The sequence below is a fragment of the Euprymna scolopes genome, chromosome 10 (assembly GCF_053919585.1).
Source record: "Euprymna scolopes isolate OS-2025 chromosome 10, ASM5391958v1, whole genome shotgun sequence".
NCBI lineage: Eukaryota > Metazoa > Mollusca > Cephalopoda > Sepiida > Sepiolidae > Euprymna > Euprymna scolopes.
Window position 1 is genome coordinate 16,568,391 of NC_136491.1, and position 25,952 is coordinate 16,594,342.

Consider the following 25,952-nt stretch of genomic DNA (forward strand, 5'->3'; position numbering starts at 1 on the left):
GCAAATTTTCGATTAATATTGTTGAAAAATACAAGATTTTTTTTATTTACTTTTTAAAAAAATTATTTCCATTTTCTCCGTCTGATTAAAAAAGAAAAAAAAGGGACTTTCTCTGATTTGACCAGGGTAGTCAGTTTAGACCACCGGTCATTAAATAAAATAATACTTTTACCCATGTATCTCATACTTTTTTCATTATTATTGGTTGAAAAAATACAATATTTTCTTTGGACGTGTGGGTCGGCGCCGAGTTCTGCTGTCATACTCAGAGTTTATCAGGCCACCTGATTGCACCAGGGGATCATCATACTCTTCAGCACATCCAGGTACACTTTGGTATTGACTTGCAAGCCGACTTCGAAGATGTGAGGTGGCATGATGTGGCCCTCACTTTAAACCAGACTAAAGACCATAATTGTGGCCGAAAACTTTGTTTTCATCACCCTGGGCACGTCCCTGTTATTCGTGACAATCTAGCAATGCATTTTGCTGGTGCTGGCAATGGTCCTTTTGTCATAACTTCTATCAGTAGAGAGCATAGGTTGTACAGAGGTGCATCTTCAATCTCGCTCATTGGAAATTGTCCCACTTTAAGACATGATAGAAGGCTCGTATCGTTGTTGGGATTTGTACACAACTGGCCAACTAGTAGATAGTCTACAAAAAAAAAAAAAAATCAAGAAAACCAGTTTTGATTGAACGGAAATGGAATCATGTCGCCCTTTTTTATAGTGACAATTTTATTGTTCCACCCTGTAAGATGAGGATATTTCGGTAGTGTGTATTATTCTATGCTGGTGTTGTTTATCTTCAAATCATAAATATAAATGATGGCTGGTATTGTTTCAGTCAATACTAATTATGCCTCTTCATTCTTCACCTCATACTTGATATCATGAACATAGTTTAGTGTAATAAATATGCAGTCTTTGGATTTTTATCGTTCGTTCTTTAGATCCTACGTGGAAGAATATGAAGATGAACGCACTCAAACAGTCGCCTTGTGTGATGCCGATAAGTGCAATGAAATGCTTATAAAACACCTCATTTACTTTAACCTTTGACCTGTGATCAGGTTACTTGTGATGCTTAGTACATGTAGTTCACATGCGTACTGCATTCTTTCTTCTAACCGATTTTTTGCTTTAAGGATAGTAAGCCGGAGTTTCAATTTAACAGCGTATTTACGCATATGAATGTATAGCTAAAAATTCGCCCATGGATGCAGTATTATTGACACAGCTGGGCTAATGCATCTACCACTAATCACTTACTCTTAAACAGGGCCCAAACACGTCTTAAATATAATAGGTCCTGCACTGTCAGCCAAGCTTTAACCTCTGTCTCATCGTTGCAATGTCGCATCCTGTGCATATTTCACATGTAATTTAATTGAATGTTGTTTGATGAACTCATAGCATTTGTACACCATCGACATATATATTATGTATTAACCGAACAAGCAGCAAAATTTCACCCCTTAACTGTTAAGGTCTCTTGATGCCTGAAAGCCTTCTACTCGAATAGTTTCTTCCCTCGAATCGCTAAACTTTGGAATTTCCTTCCTTTTTCTTGTTTCCTAGACTGTACTGAGCTGCAGAAGCTTAAATTTAATATGAGCAGACACCTAACTGCTCAACTCCCCACAATCCCTTATTAGACACAATCCGAAATATTAATAATAACCCTATACGTTTCAAGTGGCAATATGTCTTGTTTGACTCAAACAAAACGGTACTTGTCTGCTGATCAAATTTGGATGTGACTCAATGTTTTTTTTTGTTTTTACAAAAGAAGTCACCACTTATCAAAGGCGGTAGGACACTCGAGGATAAGTGTTAATGAGTGTATAGTAGTCAACGGGACAATGTCGTAGTAATCGTTAGTAGTGGAAAGTTGGTAAATTGGATTACATAAGGGGATGATTCATCAAGAACTTATTCACGTTGGACTTGTAGACAACCATATTGTAGTCGGTTGGAATGCAGGAAAACGGAACAGAGTTTCACAGGCGTGCAGTTCTAAGAAAGAAACTTTGTTCATGGAATCTTAGTTTGGGTTTAGAGTGGGGGAAATTGTTGATGGCGGTTTCAGCTAGACCAGTGTTTTTCGTGAACGTCAGGCAAAAGGGACCATAGATTGGGGCTCAGACGAGCACTTGTCACCAAAATAACGATAAAGCAAAAACAGGCTCGCAACGTCTCTTCTGTCGGAAAAAGGTTGAATGTGAAGAGAAAAGGGCACCCTCCCACTAGGTTACAAAGTCTATTTTAACCTCTGTCAGGGCAGGATAAAGTTTCTAGCAGTTCCTGCCCAGATGTGGCAACAGTACGTGGATATAGAAGCGTGGATATAGAAGCGTGGATATACTTTCCATGTCTAGCCACACTGATGAGTCATAGACTGCGAAATATGTCTGTTAATTATATATATATATATATTTTTTTTTTTGCGGGGTACAAAATTTTATTATGGCTATGTAAAGACTAAATTTAAACTTGTTCGAAAACATTTATTTTAGATTGTGAAATTAAAAAATAAAAATTAATGTGTCAGATGACCGGTTTCGAAGCTCGCTCAACAGAGCTAAAATCGAGCTTAATTACGTTTTAAAAAGAAAAGGGGGGAACAATGAATCGGAGATGAAAAAGTAGGGGGGAAATATATGTATTAAAAAAAAGTGGGGGTGGATTAATTATTAAATAGAAACTAGATTAAGCCCTAAGAGATTCTCTTTTTGTTTGCAAAGAGAAGGTCTCAGAGTCTTAATATATATAGTTTCTAGAATTTTAAGATGATAAAGAGAGTGCGACTTGCTAAGAATGGAAAAAAAAGTCCGCACTAAAATTCAAAGCGCAAATACGATTATTTATAAGGTGCTCTCCTATAGATAAGCCATGGATATTGTTCAAAACGTCCGAAGGTAGGTAGTTTCCGTTTCGAATTTTGGATCAAACATGTTGTTTTACCCTATTATCTAATCTTAATTCGAATTCTATTTTCTAATCTGAATCCTATTATCTAATCTTAATTCGAAGTCTATTTTGCTCAATTAGCAAGACTTTCCCCTGTTTCCGACAGTAAGGTTAGTGACCTTAAGGCGAAATTGAATGATATTGCTCATTCATATGCAGGTACACCAGTCTCGTTTAGTGAATCCAAATGGCGTAATGAACATTTCCGTGTTATCAAAACATTACGCCAGAATAAATCTCTTACTATCACTAAACCGGACAAAGGCTCTGGTGTTGTTATACTTGACCACCAGGATTATATCAATAAAATGATGACAATTCTCAATGACACCTCTAAATTTGAACAGCTAGGTCCGGTAGAGATACACGACTCTACTATATCTATTGAATCTAGATTCCAAAGACGTCTGGTTAAATGGGTGAAGAGTGGAGCTCTTTCTTCCTCCATTTCTGATTTGATCTGGTTCATTACGCCCCCGTCTCTATGGTTTACCTAAAACCCATAAGAGTGGGGTACCTTTAAGACCGATATTATCCATGATAGGTTCCGCCCAACATAAAGTAGCCAAATGGCTTACAAATATTTTAGAACCAGTTTTGGAAGAGTATAGTTCTTTCTGCATTAAAGATTCTTTTTCTTTTGCTAAATTTATGCAGAATTATACTCAGACTGACAAGTTTATGTGTTCTTTTGATATTGAAAGCCTATTTACATGCGCTCCACTCTCAGAGACTATTGATATATGTGCTGATGCCCTTTATCGCAGTCAACTCCCAACTCTCCCTATTCCTGTATTTTTGTGGAACTTATGGAATTCGTCACCATGTCGGTCGAATTCAGTTTTAATAACATTATGTACAGGCAGATAGATGGTGTTTCGATGGGACCAGCTCTGGCAAATATTTTCGTAGGTTTCCACGAAAAAGGTCTTTTATCTGGCTTTCAAAAACCAGATATTTATTTTCGTTATGTTGACGACACTTTTTGTCTGTTCAACAATGAAACGGAAGCAGATACCTTTTTTTGCATCCCTTAATAATATTCACCCAGTTCTAAAATTTAGTATAGAAAAGGGAAGTAATTCTTCCCTTCCTTTTCTAGATGTACTGGTGTGTAAAACACCTTCCGTTTTCTTGACTTCCATCTATCGTAAACCTACATTCACTGGTCTTTACACACGTTGGGACTCTTTTTGCGCCACCAAACAAAAATATAATCTTATCAACACCCTTATCCATAGGGCTTGTATGATATGTTCAGATAACAAATTAAATGATGAAGTCACATTTATTACCAAGACTCTTAGCAATAATGGTTTTCCATTGCAAATCGTGGAATCTACAATTAAAAATAAAATTTCTAATTTCAATAAAATTAAACAGGCATCTGTCGACAAATGCCCTATCTACCTACGCCTACCTTGGCTAGGTAATATTAGTGAAAGATTTACCAAGCAAATTTCTTCTGTCGTACAACAATGTTGTTGTGTTGTTTTTTCTTGTAAACACATTTTGTCTTCAATTTGTAAAGACGTTCTTCACCCCCACCATAACAATTCAATTATTTATTTATTTAAATGTAGCTGCGGTGTGCGCTACGTCGGGCGGACGTCTCAAAGATAAGATAATAGGGTAAAACAACATGTTCGATCCAAAATTCGAAATAGAAACTACTTACCTTCGGACGTTTTGAGCAATACCCATGACTCATCTATAGGAGAGCACCTTATAAATAATCGTATTTGCGCTTTGAATTTTAGTGCGGACTTTTTATCCATTCTTAGCAAGTCGCACTCTCTTTACCATCTCAAAATTCTAGAAACTATATACATTAAGACTCTGAGACCTCTTTGCGAACAAAAAGAGATCTCTTAGGGCTTAATCTAGTTTCTATTTAATAATTAATCAATCCCCCCTTTTGTTTTTATACATATATTCCCCCTACTTTTTCATCTCCGATTCATTGTCCCCCCTTTTCTTTTTAAAACGTAATTAAGCTCGATTTTAGCTCTGTTGAGTGAGCTTCGAAACCGGTCAGCTGACACATTCATTTTTATTTTTTAATTTCACAATCTAAAATAAATAATGTTTTCGAACAAGTTTAAATTTAGTCTTTACATAGCCATAATATATATATATATATATATATATATATATATATATATATATATATATATATATATATATGTATAAATAATATATATGTATAAATAATATATATATATATAATATATACATATATAATATATATATATAATATATACATATATAATATATATATATATAATATATATATTATATATATTATATATATTATATATATAATATATATATAATATATATATAATATATTATATATATGTATATATATATAGATAGATAGATAGATAGATAGATAGAGAGAGAGAGAGAGAAAGAGAGAGAGAGAGAGAGAGAGAGAGAGAGAAAATTCTATATAACTTTATCTATATGACAAGAAGATAAAATAACACCGGTCTATTGCAAAGAAAATAAAATATTGCAAATTTCCAGGATACAACTAACCACCGCACAAATGGTTGAGCTCAATGCTTAGTACTTAAAGTCAAACAGAGCTTATATATTATAACTCAGTAGAATACAAAATTAATGACATAATTGACAATTATGATTTGTGAATCAAACATAACAATATTCATTGTTGAGTACAATATATTGCGGAAATTTCTTATTTATTATCAATTTCACAACGGTGTATACAATTTGACATTTTAAAGAATATACTCATGAATACATAAATTGTTTATTAATTTAATACAGGCAGTATTATTTTTTAATTATGGCAGGTTAAATAAGAGGAATGAGTAATAGAAACTAAATGTATATTTGAGGATGATTTACATTTTTTTAAAGTGGGACAAGACAAGGTTAAAAACGTTTTATAAGGAATGGGTCTAATTTTTAAAATGTGGGTAAGACAGGGTTAAAAACAATTTATTAAGGAATTGTTCAACTTTTTAAAGATGTTAAGACAGGGTAAACAACGTTTTATTAAGGAATGGGTCAACTTTTTAAAGATGTTAAGACAGGGTAAACAACGTTTTATTAAGGAATGGGTCAACTTTTTAAAGATATTAAGACAGGGTAAACAATGTTTTATTAAGGAATGGGTCAACTTTTAAAAGATGTTAAGACAGGATAAACATCGTTTTATTAAGGAATGGGTCAACTTTTAAAAGATGTTAAGACAGAGTAAACAACGTTTTATTAAGGAATGGGTCAACTTTTAAAAGATGTTAAGACAGGGTAAACAACGTTTTATTAAGGAATGGGTCAACTTTTTAAAGATGTTAAGACAGAGTAAACAACGTTTTATTAAGGAATGGGTCAACTTTTTAAAGATGTTAAGACAAGGTAAACAACGTTTTATTAAGGAATGGGTCAACTTTTAAAAGATGTTAAGGCAGAGTAAACAACGTTTTATTAAGGAATGGGTCAACTTTTAAAAGATGTTAAGACAGGGTAAACAACGTTTTATTAAGGAATGGGTCAACTTTTTAAAGATGTTAAGACAGGGTAAACAACGTTTTATTAAGGAATGGGTCAACTTTTAAAAGATGTTAAGACAGGGTAAACAACGTTTTATTAAGGAATGGGTCAACTTTTTAAAGATGTTAAGACAGAGTAAACAACGTTTTATTAAGGAATGGGTCAACTTTTTAAAGATGTTAAGACAGGGTAAACAATGTTTTATTAAGGAATGGGTCAACTTTTAAAAGATGTTAAGACAGAGTAAACAACGTTTTATTAAGGAATGGGTCAACTTTTTAAAGATGTTAAGACAGGGTAAACAACGTTTTATTAAGGAATGGGTCAACTTTTTAAAGATGTTAAGACAGGGTAAACAACGTTTTATTAAGGAATGGGTCAACTTTTTAAAGATGTTAAGACAGGGTTAACACCGTTTTATTAAGGAATGGACACATTTTGCATACTGTCAGTCAAAGTCAAGTCTACATGCTTTCCTAGATTTTGTGTACAGTACATCCTGCATAATCGCTAATATGTACTATCTAATATATCTACTAGTCAACTCAACCACTTCAATATCTGATAGTATTACCTTTAAGAAAGAAAGCAAGTAATTTATTGTTTGGAATTGAAATGAATTGTTTGTGACGCCAATCACGCATCGTATACATATTTTTTATGGAATATTTGACCAATTTCTTTATTTATGTACTAGCATTTCAGCGCGGAATTGCCCGGGTGTTTGAAGGTGTATGTTGAGAAAAAAAAAAAAAAGAAAAAAAAGGAAAAAAAAAAGCGGTCAATTTTTTGAAAACTTTGACCCCTATTATGACTCCTTAACATTTATTGTTTTTGGCTCAAATCAAGTTATTAAGTTAGATCCAGGTCCAAGGAACCTATATCTACAATTTCAGTTGTTTGTATCCAACATTCACGGAGGAGTTTGGTAGAGTTCTCAAACATCAACAGCCAAATTTCTGGTCGAAAACGGATTACAAAGATGTTCTCAAATCTCAGTACCCTGTATATCAAATTTCGAGTCTTTAGACTGAAAATTGACAGAGTTAGTGCGTAGGGAAATGTACACAGACAGACACTAACTTATATATATATATATATATATATATATATATATATATATATATATATATATAAGCTGAATGTGTGTGTGTGTGTGTGTCTGGTCACGAATAGGCTCCTATATGGTTGACTATTTTAAAAAACTGATTACATATAATGATAGAAGATTTATCGAGACACAGAAATGGGTATGCTTGATCTGGCAGAAATATGTGATATATCACAAATTTTAACAAGATTTTTTAATATAGATCCACAGAATATTGTGATAAGTGTTTCAGTGTGAACATGTATGGTATAATAAATTATGGGGTTTATCTATTTTATTGTTACTTTCATCATATTTTGCTTTGGTTTTGATACCCCCAAATTCAACCCAAATTTACAACCCTTCCTTTTCGTAACTTATCATACTTTCATAAATCAGAGTCCATTTTCTGTAGGCTGTTTTTGAACCAAGTCAACGACGGGTACTTTTGCTAGTATATATATATATATATATATATATATATATATATATATATATATATATATATATATATTGCTACTGGATTATTTAACTGCTCATATTTATGCGTAATTAACATGTATCTTTGTAGCTGAATTGAAGAACAAGATTAGGGAAATTGATTACATGGTAAAAGTAACGAAGAAAGTGACTTCAACAAACAGGCACGTCTCTCTCTTTCCTGTCGGGTGATGGAATGAGGGAAGGAAAGATAAAGAAAAGATCTTTGTTTGTAGAAGGCCCAGTAATATACATATAGCGTTAATTTCATAAGAGGGCATAATCTGTTATGAAAAGGACGAGTTGGAAGCACGACGGCAATTAGTTTTTCGATAGCTAAGAGAGAGAGAGAGAGAGAGAGAGAGAGAGAGAGAGAGAGAGAGAGAGAGAGAGAGAGAGAGAGAGAGAGAGAGAGAGAGAGAGAGAGATCGGACGGTGAGAAATTACAGTTGAATTTAGTCGTGGGAAAGCAGGAATTCGACAAATATATTTCATTTAATTTCCTATTTTCATTCAATGTTACATTTCTTTTTTGCTAACAGTATATTCAGCGCGTATGACTATAACAAAAAATCTGGTATTTACAAATAATAAAAGTGAAACCATGACCCTAACAGTGTGATTATATTTAAGTAACTTTTGTATTTATATTTTACTTGAAAAAGAAAAACCTATATTATTTGAATGGATTCATTCTGTACGCTTTGCGATTAAAATGTGGGTTTAATCTTAAGCGTGACGGATGGAACGACAGTCGGGACCTATTGTAAAATTGAATAGACGTATGCAAACTAAGATGCGTCTGTTCAATCTGTGAATGAGAAATGAGAGTGACAGACCAAAAAATAAAATAAAATAAAGCTTTTTAAAAAGATTTTGAGCACATAATACACGATGCGTTCTTTCAATATATGGATTCGAGCAATAAGCATTACGGTTCGACCAATAAAGTATCTTACAGAGATTAATGACTGCATCAAATAAGATCCGCCTATTTAAACTGAGCGGATCAAGTAGGGTTTAAGGATCCCAGATAATAAGCAATATGAAAGAGATGAATTCGGATGTATATTGTTTTCTTCCGGTTGACTTGCACAAACGGATAATAAATCTTCCGGTTGACTTAACAAACGGATAATAAATTTCAATGTCTTTTTTTTTTTTCGTCACAAGTGCGATTTTTTTTAATGCCGGGAAAGCTTTATTTAAAAAATAAAAGGGGAGCACAAATATTTTTTTGGTGCGTTTTTGTTTTACAAAACATTTTAACAAATATTATAATTGTTCTCATTTGTCATTAAAAATTTTAATATTCGGGTTGTGTACGCGTTAAATGTTCTAAATTCTTATTTTCAATTTATTTAATTCCCTTTCCCTATATTAATAATTGACCTATATCAATAATTGATCTATACTAATAATTGACCTATATTAGTAATTGAACTATATTAATAATTGACCTATATTAATAATTGATCTATACTAATAATTGACCTATATTAATAATTGATCTATACTAATAATTGATCTATATTAATAATTGATATATATTATTAATTGACCTATCCTAATAATTGATCTATATTAATAATTGACCTATCCTAATAATTGATCTATATTAATAATTGACCTATACTAACAATTGATCTATATTAATATTTGATCTATATTAATAATTGATCTATATTAATAATGATCTATATTAATAATTTACCTCTATTAATAATTGACCTATATTAATAATTGATCTTATGACAAAAACGAAACAACGTATGCTTATTATCTATGTGTTTACTGTGCACGCAGGTCAGCCGAAAAAAAAAAACGATGTAGACCCAAATTTGTTTCCTTCATTTTGTTTATTTTCTGGGATCATTTAAATCTAATTGATCCAACTGAACGTTTAGCAATTAATATAGTGTATCAAAGTGAAGCACAACTGCCAACATACCGATTTACTTGATCAGTTTTTAGTGTTTTAACTTATTTGAAAGCGTTTATTAAGTTTGAAACATAAGTAATGATAAGTTAAGCTAGAACGACAGCAATGTGGCGGACACGAGGCTGTCATCATTGGAGTATAAATGATCGCTCAAAAATTGAAAATTAAACAAAACACTTATAGAAAACCACCCAATAAATGTAACGCCGACAGATAACCGAAAATGAAATTTAAAAAATAGCCTGTCCCACAACACTAACAGAAAACAGAGTACACAAAACACATTTTGCTATAAAAATATTTTTTTCGTACCCCCTCGAAAAATAACTACTTAAAATAATAACATTCCTTACGAATAAAAAAGTTTTTTTCAATAATATTTTTACAAAAAAAAAAAAAAAAAATTCATGAAACTTACCGTAAGTTGATTTCTTTTTTATTTTTTTTTTTTTTATTTCATTTCCATTTTTTTTCATCGAAATTAAGATATGATAAATGTTTTCTATTATAAGGTTTTCTTTTTTTTCTATAGTTTAAAAATTTTATAAGCATTCGGCATATTCCGGTGTTTTACGTAAGTTGCCGGAATATGCTAGCGCAACATCTCCGGAAAAACGGGTCGTTCTTTGAATAAGTACATTTCCTGTGACATCAAATTATATATGGCAAAGTGTTTAGCCAATGAAGCAGACGACAGTTAATAAATTGGAAGAATGGTCCCAAGACATTGAAATTGTTTGAAATTACAGTGAGAGAGTGTTATCGGTTCAGAACACGCTGTGACCGATTGGAAAACTTTCCTACGAGATATTTGTAAAGGTATTTCCTTAGGAATCTTCGGCAGAAAATCGAAAATCTTAAGAACCCCAACCCCCAAAAAACAAACAAACAAACAAACAAACAAAAAACAAACAAAAAACAAACAAACAAAAAAACTTACCTCTAACTTTAACAGAGGAAAAACGAAGTAGAACCCCCCCCCAAAAAAAACAAACTCTACCACTTCCCAAAATTTAGTGGTTTACGTGAGCTGCTGGAATATGCAAGCCCAACCTCTACAGAAAAAACGGATCGTTCTCTGCATCCCTTGACATCAAAAGATTTTTTTCTTTCTTTATAGATGATGCTGCATTTCACTATCTACGATTACACAGTATTTTGGGCAACGATCGTTGTATCACTCGCAATTGGTTTCTTCTTTTATTTTCATGGCAATTCGAACAAAACGACGAGTGACTTCATTGTCGGCAGCCGCAAACAGAAAGTCCTACCTTTGGCCATATCGCTCATGGTGTCATTCGAGTCAGCAATCATGGTGCTCGGCATGCCCGCCGAAGCCTATGTCAATGGTTTGATGTATATTTTAAGTTTGGTGGGATTCATGTTTGCACTTATAACTGCGGCCTTCATTTACGCAAGGTTTTTTCATGAACTTGGAATTACCAGTATTTACGAGGTAAGTACTTGATCCATTCACGCGTTATTAAATGAATTTAGTGTATTGCTAGGTTATGTTATCAAATGAATTTAGTGTATTGCTATGTTATGTTATGAAACGAATTACGAGTATTGATATGTTAGTTTATCAAATGAATTTAGTGTATTTATATGTTCTGTTATAAAATAAATTAAGTGCATTGATATGTTATCTTATAAAATAAATTAAGTGTATTGCTATGTTATGTTATAAAATGAATTTAGAGTATTGCGATATTATATTATAAATGAATTTAGTGTATCTATATGTTATGTGATACAACTAATTTAGTGTATTGATATGTTATGTTATAAAACGAATTTAGTGTATTCATATGTAACGTTATGAAATGAATTTAGTATATTGCTGTTATGTTATAAAATGAATTTACTGTATTGCTATGTTAATTTATAAAATGAATTTAGTGTATATAATCAAATGAATTTAGTGTATTTATATGTTATTTTATAAAATGAATTTTATGTATTTATATGTTATGTTATAAAATGAATTTAGTGTATCGCTTTGTCATGTTATAAAATTAATTCAGTTTATTTATATGTTATGTTATAAAATGAATTAACTGTATTGCTATGTTATGTTATCAAATGAATTTAGTGAATTTATATGTTATGTTATGAAATTAATTTACCGTAATGCTATGTTATGTAATAAAATGAATTTACTGTATTGCTGTTATGTTATCAAATGAATTTAGTGAATTTATATGTTATGTTATAAAATGAATTTACTTTAATGCTATGTCATGTAATAAAATTAATTTAGTGTATTGCAATGTTATGTTATGACATGAATTTAGTGTATTAATATGCTATGTTATACAATGCATTTTATGTATGTATATGTTATATTATAAAATGAATTTAGTGTATTGCTCTGTTATGTAATGAAATGAATTTAGTATATTTATATGTTATGTTATAAAATAAACTAAGTGCATTAATATGTTATGTTATAAAATGAATTTACTGTATTGCTATGTTATGTTATAAAATTAATTTAGTGTATTAGTATGTTATGTTATAAAATGAATTTAGTGTATTGCTCTGTTATGTTTTACAATGAATTTAGTGTATTGCTATGTTATGTTATGAAATGAATTTAGTGTATTTATATGTTATGTTATCAAATAAATTTAGTGAATTTATATGTTATGTTATAAATTAAACTTAGTGTATTAATATGTTATGTTATAAAATGAATTTAGTGTATTTATATGTTATGTTTTACAATGAATTAAGTGTATTTATATGTTATATTATGAAATGAATTTAGTGTATTTATATGTTATGTTATAAAATGAATTTAGTGTATTTATATATTATGTTATAAAATCAATTTAGTATATTTATATGTTATGTTATAAAATGAATTTAGTGTATTTATATGTTATGTAAATGGAATTAATTTAGTGTATTTATGTTATGTTATAAAATAAAATTAGTGCATTAATATGTAATGTTATAAAATGAATTTAGTGTACTTATATGTTATTTTATAAAAATGAATTTAGTGTATTTATATATTATGTTATAAAATAAACTTAGTGTATTAATATGTAATGTTATAAAATGAATTTAGTGTATTTATATGCTATGCTATTAAATGAATTAGGTTTTTTTATATGTTATGTTATAAATAAACTTAGTGTATAAATATGTTATGTTATAAAATGCATTTAGTGTATTTATATGTTATGTTATAAAATGAATTTAGCGTATTTATATGTTATGTTATAAAATGAATTTTGTGTATTTATATGTTATGTTATAAAATGAATTTAGTGTATTTATATGTTATGGTGTAAAATGAATTTAGTGTATTGCTCTGTTATGTTTTACAATGAATTTAGTGTATTGCAATGTTATGTTATGGAATGAATTTAGTGTATTTATATGTTATGTTATGAAATAAATTTAGTGAATTCATATGTTATGTTATAAATTAAACTTAGTGTATTAATATGTTATGTAATAAAATGAATTAAGTGTAGTCATGTGTTATATTATGAAATGAATTTAGTTTATTTATATGTTACGTTACAAACTGAATTTAGTGTATTTATATGTGATGTTATGAAATGAATTTAGTGTATTTGTATGTTAAGTTTTAAAATGAATTTAGTCTATTGCTATATTATGTGATAAAATGAATTTAGTGTAATGATATGTTATGTTATAAAATGAATTTAGTGTATTTATATGTGATATCATAAAATGTATTAAGTGTATTTCTCTGTTATGTTTTACAATGAATTTAGTGTATTGCTATGTTACGTTATAACATGAATTTAAGGTATTAACATGTTGTTATAAAATAATTTTTGTGGATTTATATGTTATGTTATAAAATGAATTTAGTGTATTTATATTTTATGTTATAAATTGAATTTAGTGTATTGCTATGTTATGTTATAAAATGAATTTAATGTAATGCTGTGTTATGTTTAAAATGAACTTAGTGCATTGCTGCGTTATGTTATAAAATTAATTTAGTGTATTTATATAGTATGTTTGAAAATTAATTTAGTGTATCGCTGCGTTATGTTTTAAATGAATTTAGTGTATTACTATGTCATGTTATAGAATGAATTTAGTGTATTGCTATATGATGTTATAAAATGAATGTAGTGTATTAATATGTTATGTTATGACATAAATTTAGTGTATTTATATGTTATGTTTTAAAATAAACTTAGTGTATTAATATGTTATGTTATAAAATGAATTTAGTATATTTATATGTTATGTTATAAAATGAATGTAGTGTATTTATATGTTATGCTATAAAATGATTTTAGTGTATTTATATGTTATGTTATAAAATGAATTTAGTGTATTTATATGTTATGTTATAAAAGCAATGCAGTGTATTGATATGTTATGTTATAAAAGGAATTTAGTGCATTTATATGTTAAGTTATAAAATGAATTTAGTGTATTTATATTTTATGTCACAAAATGAATTTAGTGTATTAATATGTTATGTTATAAAATCAATTTAGTGTATTGCTATATTATGTAATAAAATGATTTAGTGTATTATATGTTATGTTATTAAATGAATTTAGTGTATTGCTATGTAATGTTATGAAATGAATTTATGGTATGTAAGCGTTTGTTATAAAATTCAGTGTATTGCTGTGCTATATTTTGAATGAATTTAGTGTATTCCTGTGTTATAAAATGAATTTAGTGTATTACTATGTTATGTTATAAAATGAATTTAGTGTATTTATATGTTATGTTATAAAATGAATTTAGTGTATTGATACGTTATGTTATATAATTAATTTTGTGTATTGCTGTGTTACGTTTTAAAATGAATTTAGTGTATTTATATGTAATGTTATAAAATGAATTTAGTGTATTGCTATGTTATGTTATAAAATAAAGTTAGTGTATTGCTTTCTTATGTTTTAAAATAAATTTAGTGCATTGCTGTGTTATGTTTTAAAATGAATTTAGTGTATTGCTATGTTATGTCATAAAAATATTTTGTGTATTGCTATGTTATGTTATAAAATGAATTTAGTGTATTGCAGTGTTATGTTTTAAATGAATTTAGTGTATTGCTGTGTTACGTTATAAAATTGTTTTAGTGTATTACTATGTTATGTTATAAAATTAATTTAGTGTATTTATATGTTATGTTATAAAACGAATTTAGTGTATTTATACGTTATGTTATATAATTAATTAAGTGCATTGCTGCGTTATGTTATAAAATGAATTTAGTGTATTAATATGTTATGTTATAAAATGAATTTAGTGTATTGCTATGTTATGTTATAAAATTAATTTAGTGTATTGCTGTATTATGATTAAAAATGAATTTAGTGAATTGCTGTGTGATGTTTTATAATGAATTTAGTGTATTGATGTGTTGTGCTTTAAAATGAATTTAATGTACTGCTATGTTATGCTATAAAATGAATTTTGTGTATTTATATGCAATGTTATAACATGAATTTATTGTATTGATATGTTATGTTATAATATGAACTAGTGTATTGCTTTGTTATGTTATAAAATGGATTAAGTGTCTTGGATAGTTATGTTTTAAAATGAATTTCGTGTATTGCTATGTTATGTTATAAAATGAATTTAGTGTATTGCTATGTTACGTTATAAAATGAATTTAGTACATTGCTATATTATGTTATGAAATGAATTTAGAGTATTGATATGTTATGCTTTAAAATAAATTTAGTGTATTACTATGTTATGTTATAAAATGGATTTAGTATATTGCTAGTTTGTGTTATCAAATTAATTTAGTGTATTGCTAGGTTATGTTATAAAATTAAATTAGTGTATTTCGATGTTATGTTATGAAATTAATTTAGTGTATTGCTATGTTATGTTATAAAATGAATTTAGTATATGGCTATGTTATGTTATGAAATGAATTTAGAGTATTGATATGTTATGTTATAAAATAAATTTAGTGTATTTCTATGTTATGTTATAACATGAATTTAGTGTATTGCTATGTTATGTTATAAAATGAATTTAGTGTATTGCTATGTTATGTTATGAATGAATTTAGAGTATATATATGTTATGTTTTAAAATGAATTTAGTGTATTGCTATATTGTGTTATAAAATGAAGTTTGTATATTGCTATTTTATGTTATCAAATGAATTTAGTGCATTAATATGTTATCATATTGATATGTTATGCTTTAAAATAAATTTAGTGTATCGCTATGTTATGTTATAAAATGAATTTAGTGTATTGCTATGTTATGTTATGAATTAATTTAGAGTATTAATATGTTATGTTATAAAATAAATTTAAAGTATTGATATGTTATGTTTTTAAATGAATTTAGTGTATTGCTATATTGTGTTATAAAATGAACTTAGTATATTGCTATTTTATGTTATCAAATGAATTTAGTGCATTAATATGTAATGTTATAAAATGAATTTAGTGTATTGCTATGTTTTGTTATGAAATGAATGTAGTGTATTTCTATGTTATGTTATAAAATGAATTTAGTATATTGCTATGTTATGTTATGAAATGAATTTAGAGTATTGATATGTTATGATATAAAATGAATTTAGTGTATTGCTATGTTATGTTATGAAATGAATTTAGTGTATTGCAATGTTATGTTATAAAATGAATTTAGTATATTGCTATGTTATGTTATGAAATGAATTTAAAGTATTGATATGTTATGTCATAAAATGAATGTAGAGTATTAATATGTTATGTTATGAAATGAATTTTTAGAATTAATATGTTATGTTATAAAATGAATGTCATATATTGCTATGTTATGTCATCAAATGAATTTAGAGTATTAATATGCTATGTTGTAAAATGGATTAAGTGTATTACTATGTTATGTTATGACATGAATTTAGTGTATTGCTATGTTATGTTATAAAATGAATTTAGTATATTGCTATGTTATGTTATGAATGAATTTAGAGTATATATATGTTATGTTTTAAAATGAATTTAGTGTATTGCTATATTGTGTTATAAAATGAAGTTTGTATATTGCTATTTTATGTTATCAAATGAATTTAGTGCATTAATATGTTATGTTATAAAAGGAGTTTAGTGTATTGCTATGTTATGTTATGAAATGAAGTTAGTGTATTGCTATGAAATGCATTTAGTGTATTGTTATGAAATGCATTTAGTTTATTGCTATGTTATGTTATAAATGAATTTAGTGTATTGCTATGTTACGTTATGAAATGAATGTAGTGTATTGCTATGTTATGTTATGAAATGAATTTAGTGTATTGCTATGTTATGTTATAAAATGAATTTAGTATATTGCTATGTTATATTATAAAATGAAGTTAGAGTATTGATTTGTTATGTTATAAAATGAATTTAGTGTATTGCTATGTTATGTGTGAAAATGAATATAGTGTATTGCTATGTTATGTTATCAAATGAATTTATGGTATTAATATGTTATGTTCTGAAATGAATTAAGTGTATTGCTATGTTATGTTATGACATGAATTAAGTGTATTGATATGTTATGTTATAAAATGTATTTAGTGTATTGATATGTTATGTTAAAATGAATTTTATGTATTGATATGTTATGTTCTAAAATGAATTTTGTGTATGTCTATGTTATGTTATAAAATGAATTTAGTGTATTGCTATGTTATGCTATGAAATGAATTCAGTGTATTGGGATGTTATGTGTTAAAATTAATTTAGTGTATTGCTATGTTATGTTATAAAATTAATTTTATGCTTTTATATGTAATGTTATGGAATGAATTTAGTGTATCGCTATGTCATGTTATAAATTGAATTTAGTGTATTGATATGTTATGCTATAAAATGAAATTAGTTTATTTATATGTTATGTTACAAATGTAATTTAGTGCATAGATATTGTGTTATAAAATGAATTTAGTTTATTGCTATATTATCTTATAAAAGGAATTTGGTGTATCGATATGTTATGTTATAAAATGAATTTAATGTATTGCTATGGTGTGTTATAAATATATTTAGCGTATTGCTATGTTATATCATGAAATGAATTTAGTGTATTGCTATAATCTTTTATAAAATAAATTTAGTGCATTGCTGTGTTATGTCATAAAATTTATTTAGTGTAATGCTATGTTATGTTATAAAATGTACGTAGTGTATTGATATGTTATGTTATAAAATGAATTTAATGTATTGCTATGTTATGGGATAAATGAATTTAATTTATTGGGGTGTTATTTTATAAAATGAATGTAGTATATTGATATATTATGTTATACAATGAATTTAATGTATTGCTATGTTATGGGATAAAATTAATTTAGTGGTTTGCTATGTTACACGAGGTGCGTTCAATAAGTTTCCAGACTTCTTTCTTATGGGCAGTTAATTGATAGTATACACATTAAACTTATCCTCTGGAAGTAATTTCTTGCAGCTGCAATGTACTCGTTGTACCGTTTCAACAACTTCTCGCAGGCTCCATGGATGCCCTCTTGTGTGAGCGTGTTAAAGCCTTTTTCATGTCCTCAGTTTTCTCATAACGACAGAATCTAAGGTTTTCTTTGAGCTTAAGAAATAACCAAAAGTCACAGGGAGCAAGGTCTGGACGATATTAGGGGTGAGGAAATGTCTGGATTATCAAATGGAGTTACGGAATGCATCATTGGGACAAACTTCGCACAATCTTCCGCATCTTCAGTTCGTTGTGAACAATTGTGTGTACAGTTTCCACACTGACATCAAACTGTGCAATTGTGGTCTCTGTAGATATACGACGTGTCTTATTCAAGAAATTCTTTATTTGGTCAATCAACTCTGGTGTTCTGACTTCTTTACATCTCCCACACCTCTCATCATCGCTCACAGACTCCCTACTCTTCTTGAATCTCTTATGCCACTCGAAAATGGATGCTCAATGTATGTAAGATTGCCAAAAGCAGTCTGAAGCATTCCATACGCTTTGAAATTCACCAGCTGTGACAATCAGACTTCAGTAGGGTGTATTCCAATTCCTGCTGTAGCTGTTCATTTGAAGCTGAAATCATAAAATTGGTCTATCATCTCCTAAAATGTATAGCAATAACATACTGAATTTTCAAGAGTCTACAACAATTTTAAATGTCTGTAAAAAAAGTCTGGAAACTTACTGAAGGCATCTCATATTATATGATGAGTTTAGTTATATAATGTGTTTAGTTTATTATTACGCTAAGTTGTATAATGAGTTTAGTGCATGGTTATGTCATGAAAGGCATTTACTGTATTGTATAACGCAAATTCAAATTATATAACATTGTGTTAAAAGAAGAACCGACAAAGTCACTTTCAAGTGAGTTGGTCTTTGATCATTCATATTTTACAGGGTGACCTAAAAAACATGAAATGTAATACAATTCATTTGCACGTACATATGTAATTGTTGGAAATACATTCCTCGTCTAATAGGATCGCACAAAAAGAGTTTATTGTTATGTTAATGTATTGTGTAATTTCATTTCGAAATATGTTATATTGTGTCAAAGAAGAACGGAAAAAGTCACTTTCAAGTGAGATGGTCTTCCATCTTACTTACAGGGCAACCTAAAAGTACAAAAAAAAAGAAAAAAAAAGAAAAATAGAAAACAAAACGAAAAAAAAACCTTCGAAACTCAATACAATTCATTTACTCGTACATATTTAATTGTTGGAAATAGAAAACTGTTGCTGATAAGAGAAGCCTTGTTTCTAATTTTGGAACTAATAATTTGTATTATTTCAATTACTACAAAGACGCCTGCGCTTCACGCGGGACTTTACTGTACGCTCGGGTACCTGCTTCGCGGACACCTTTGAAATAAGTAGAAGTTATAAGACAAACTATTTCTTAAGATGCTTAATTTTTTTAACCACCTCCTGAAGTGACTGAAATCCAACTATAAACTTTAAAGCAAATAGATAATATCAAGTTAACACTTATATTGTTACACGTACAAATTGAAACAATTACAAAGAATCATAATGTTTAACATTTGTTTAATTGGTTGAGGGAATGAGGGTGGAGGAAGGTGGTTGCCCCCGGGGATGGTGACGAACCCCAACTTAGTGTGCACCATCCCTAGGTGGTTGAGTTTATGAAGACCGCACTAAATATGACATTAACCTTTGATCTTAACCTTAAGAAATAGCGCGTCCCATCACTAGGTCGGGGGGGCTATCATCATGCTAGGTTTGGTCATAATCGGTCCAGTTGTAGGACAGTTGTATACACACTCACATATGAACGCTACTACGTTATATATACATAGCTCTAGATATATCTAAGGCTTTTGACAGGGTATGGCTTGAGGGTCTCCTCAGGAAAATTAGATCATACGGTATCACTGGTAGAATACTTAACATAATTAAATCCTTCTTAGATAAGAGGAAAACCCAGGTTGTCCTCGACGGTCATACATCTAAACAATATGTTATAAATGCGGGAGTGCCCCAGGGGTCTATCCTTGGACCTCTATTGTTCCTGATATTCATAAATGACCTCCCCGACAAAATTGCCTCTGAGATGGGTATATATGCTGATGACACTACACTCTATAATAGGCACGACAGGAAGACGAATGAACACATTTCTAAAGAAATGGCAGAAACACTAGAGGAAGACATCTAATCTGTAGTGGAATGGGGACAAAAATGGTTGGTCACGTTCAATGCTGCCAAGACTAAACTAGTTTCATTCAATAATTACAAGAAACCATCTCTACCACCTATAGCAATGGCCAACGAGAGTACATCTTTCAAACTCCTTGGCCTAACGTTCACAGGAAGTATGAGTTGGAACAATTACATTGAAGGCATTGCCAGGGCCGCTGCAAGAAAGGTGGGCTCTCTCTACCGTGTTAGACAACTACTAACACCCGAAAGTATCCTGTACCTCTATAAGGCAACCATTCGCCCATGTATGGAGTATTGCTGTCACATTTGGGCTGGTGCATCTGCTACTAGTCTCTCGCTCCTTGACAAGGTTCAAAAGAGAGTCGCAACCCTGATAGGCCCTAAACTGGCATCTAAGCTTCAGCCTCTGTCCCATCGACAAAATGTTGCATCCCTCTGCCTTTTCTACAAGTATTTTAGTAGTGAATTCTCTGACGAACTGCAATCACTTGTGCCCCCACGACGTGAGCACCCTAGACAAACCCGACAGGTTGCTAAATCCCACCCCACACTGTAGAGATCCCTAGATGTAAAAGATCTTTCTACTCCAATAGTTTCTTCCCCAGAACCGCTAGACTTTGGAATTCCATTCCAGGTCCCTGCTTCCCCAATAGTACTGACGTGCAGAAGTTCAAGTATAACGTGAACCGACATCTTGCTGCCCAAATCCCTACATAGTACTCCAGTAATTGTTGCCCCTAATAGTAGCCCCCCTTCACCAAAGTGGCAATTTGCCTTGTTTGGGTGAAAATGTAATATATATATATATATATATATATATATATATATATATATATATATATATATATATATATATATATATTTCTTTGGAAATATTCTTTATTCACTTATATTTCCATTTTATATGTACCAATTTTTATTTAAGAAGCTCTATGTAAGTACAGAGCATGATTATTGAAGAGAAGTTGCAAATACCTTACTTTTTTCTTTCATTATGCCATTTATATATATAGACGAAACAGTTTAACGCGTACCTTACTAATTCTGAAGACTTTTGAACACCAGTAATTTTATTATAACTTTAGTTTTAATGAACGAAATTGAATTTTTTTTTCGAAATATAGCTGAGAAGGTGACCTATGAACTGTAAAAGTTGTTTGAAATTTGGTCGCAACTTGTACATTGCCCCCCCAAAAAGGGAGCATATATATATATATATATATATATATATATACGCCTATAAATTCGATTTTCTTTTGTGTTTATTGATATTCATATTAAAAACCCTCTTTTCTATTTATTTAAAAAATATATAATTTTCTTATATATAGGTTGTGGAATTGCATTCACTAGCAAAAGATCTAGCTAATTTGCATATTCTTTTGATCATTCATTTTAATTAATTCCCTATTAGCTTTTTCGGTTTTCTTATGGGATGATCATCTTTAGTTAACTATTACATGTAATTATATTCATGCAGATATTCTACATGATTTATACTTGTGTAATATTTGCGTAAAAAGTTTACAGAAAACACAAAATTGTTTCCATATATATTTATGTATTTGTATATATTTTTGTTTAATCTATCTATATTTCTATTTATGTATCTATCTATCTATCTATCTATCTATTTATATATCTATAAAAGTGAACATGTGTGTGTGTGTGTGTACATTTCCCTGCGCAATAACTCTGTCAATTTTTAGTCTACATACAAGAAATTTGATATACAACAGGTAAGGATTGTTGGATTGGAAGTTTTTAATTCGACCGTGTTTGAATTTTACCATTCTTGGATTTTTTACCCTTCACCGGACTATCCATTCATGTGAAATCTTTTTATCATTTTTTCTTTTACCTCCTATTCCCCTTACCTCACCCTTTTTTTAACCAAGTAAGATCTGTGACCTACTTGTGGTTTCATTAAATACTTTTATATGCAAAATCCGATCCCGCATTTTGCTAATTCCTGCCCTCTGATGAGAAGGAGAGTATTTCTTCGAAACTCTGCGGATTAAGGACTATCCACTTATCTTGTGCTTCCTTTTTAAAATTAAATATGTTTTTAACTCTTTTTCAAGATGTTTTTTAACATGTTTTATTAATCATTTGTTTATATATATATATATATATATATATATATATATATATATATATATATATATATATATATATATATATATATATATATATATGGCATAATCACGTGGACACACCGGTTCCCGCTGGACCATCGAAGTTAAGCAACGTTGAGTCTGGTCAGTACTAAATGGGTGACTGTATGTGCTCTCCGCTTATCTTGGCATTGTTTCCAGTCGTCCTGGTTTTCTCCTTGCACTGGCCCCAAACAGTGTCGATTCAGAAGAGGTGTGGTTAGCCATTGCGCGACCCTTGCCTCACAATTACACCTTTTTCGTTTGAGACTGAACGGAGGCATCGACCGATATATATATATATATATATATATATATATATATATATATATATTCATTACGCCATATATATATATATATATATATATATATATATATATATATATATATATAGCCCCTTTAAAAAAGCCGTTTCTTATCGTTGAACGTTTTCAGTTCAATTAAGTCTGTCAATTTAGCTCTTACGTGCAGATCATCATATAATGATTAGATCACTCTGACTGACGTAAAAAACATTTAAAAATAAAATGCTTAAATTTCAACGTTATTTAACGCAGTTAACGGTAGCTGAATTGTTAGGGTCTTTGCTAATGAAGCCAGAGATGGCTTCTGTCGCCGGGTTCACATCTATCGGCTGGTGTTAATCGTGACACCCTGCACAGATGATTCCCGAAAGGATGAAACACTAGTGTATGTAGGTATTAAATAATTAATATAGTAAATAATTATATATATATATATATATATAAATATATATATATATATATATATATATATATATATATATATATATATATATAATAAAAGCATATCTTATTTTTCTTTTATTAATATTATTGGAATTTTTTCCCATTTCCTTGTACATATTTGTGAATTATTCCACGGATTTCGGCCTTTTAGATTATTTTGGACCATATTCCAATTACGCGAATTCCTGGATTTTACTTGGGAGAATGAAAAATTAAATTAACTTTCTTGAACATACATTTTTGGATTTTACCGTCATTGGATGCTTTTCCTTTCACCAGACTATCCATTCACGTGAAATCACATTTTTCTTCACCATATTCCCTCTGCTTCACTTTTTGTCATCAAGTAAGATCTTTGACTTACTTGCAGTTTCATCAAATATTTTTGTATGCAAAATCCGATCCCGCATTTTGCTAATTCCTACCCTCTGATGAGAAGGAAAGTATTTCTTCGAAACTCCGCGGATTAAGGGCTATCCACCCATTAAGTGTTTCCTTTTCAGATTAAATATGTTTTTAACTCTTTTTCAGTGTTTTTTAACAGGTTTTATTAAATATTTGCTCTTATATATATATATATATATATATATATATATATATATATATATATATATATATATGTTTAAAGAAAAAATAGAAAAAACCGAATGAAATTATTAAAAAATCAACGTTTCGTCCTTGTCTCAGAGGACATCTTCAGGATAATTGAAATAAAAATGTGATAAATTATCCTGAAGATGTCCTCTGAGACAAGGACGAAACGTTGATTTTTTAATAATTTCATTCGGTTTTTTCTGTTTTTTCTTTAAACATAACGTCAACCACCGCTGGTACATTTTTTCATTCCTTATACATATATATATATATATATATATATATATATATATATATATATATATATATATATAAAGCTGAATGTTTGTGTGTGTGTGTATCTGGTCATGAATAGGCTCCTATATGGTTGACTATTTTTAAAAACTGATTACATATAATGATAGAAGATGTATCGAGACGCAGGAATGGGTATGTTTGATCTGGTAGAACGGTGGTTCATTAAAATGGTGGGGTCTGCGTTCGCGCCTGGTCCACAAAGTACGGAAATAAAAAATTAAAAAAAAAAACATTTACAAGTGTTTTTGATATAGATGTATATAAGAATACTTTGATAAGTATGTTTTAACTTAAACAGGGTTGATATAATAAAATGGTAGGGTCTGCGTTCGCGCCTGGCCTCCATAGAATGGAAATAGGCACAAACTTTAATTAAGACTTTTCATATCTATTTGCGTAGGTATACTTTGATAATTATGTTTAAGTTTGAAGAAATATGGTATAATAAAATTATGGGGTGTTCGCTCGCACCTGACCTCCATAGAATGGAAATATGTCACAAAGTTTAACAAGGTTTTTTTTAATATAGATCCACAGAATATTGTGGTAAGTGTTTCAGTGTGAACAGGTATTGTATAATAAATTATGGGGTTTATCTATTTTATTTTTACTTTCATCATATTTGGGATGATCATCTTTAGTTAACTATTACATGTAATTATATTCATGCAGATATTCTACATGATTTATACTTGTGTAATATTTGCATAAAAAGTTTACAGAAAACACAAAATTGTTTCCATATATATTTATGTATTCGTATATATTTTTGTTTAATCTATCTATATTTCTATTTATCTATTGATCTATCTATCTATCTATCTATCTATCTATCTATCTAACTATTTATATATCTATAAAAGTGAACATGTGTGTGTGTGTGTACATTTCCCTACGCAATAACTCTGTCAATTTTTAGTCTACATACAAGAAATTTGATATACAACAGGTAAGGATTGTTGGATTGGAAGTTTTTAATTCGACCGTGTTTGAATTTTACCTTCACCGGACTATCCATTCATGTGAGATCTTTTTATCATTTTTTCTTTTACCTCCTATTCCCCTTACCTCACCCTTTTTTTAACCAAGTAAGATCTGTGACTTACTTGTGGTTTCATTAAATACTTTTACATGCAAAATCCGATCCCGCATTTTGCTAATTCCTGCCCTCTGATGAGAAGGAGAGTATTTCTTCGAAACTCCGCGGATTAAGGACTATCCACTTATCTTGTGCTTCCTTTTTAAAATTAAATATGTTTTTAACTGTTTTTCAAGATGTTTTTTAACATGTTTTATTAATCATTTGTTCATATATATATATATATATATATATATATATATATATATATATATATATATATATATATATATATATATATACGGCATAATCACGTGGACACACCGGTTCCCGCTGGACCATCGAAGTTAAGCAACGTTGAGTCTGGTCAGTACTAAATGGGTGACTGTATGTGCTCTCCGCTTATCTTGGCATTGTTTCCAG

At 29.4% G+C, this 25,952-nt stretch overlaps 1 protein-coding gene across 1 annotated transcript in view; it reads left to right on the plus strand.

The window, feature by feature from the left end:
• Positions 1-25,952, plus strand: part of LOC145285821 (sodium-coupled monocarboxylate transporter 1-like) — a 220,140-nt gene that overhangs the window by 98,940 nt on the left and 95,248 nt on the right. Inside the window, exon 2 of the mRNA XM_080134240.1 lies at positions 11,136-11,471. Within this exon, the coding sequence (XP_079990366.1) occupies positions 11,136-11,471 (336 nt within the window). The remainder of the gene's footprint in view (positions 1-11,135; positions 11,472-25,952) is intronic.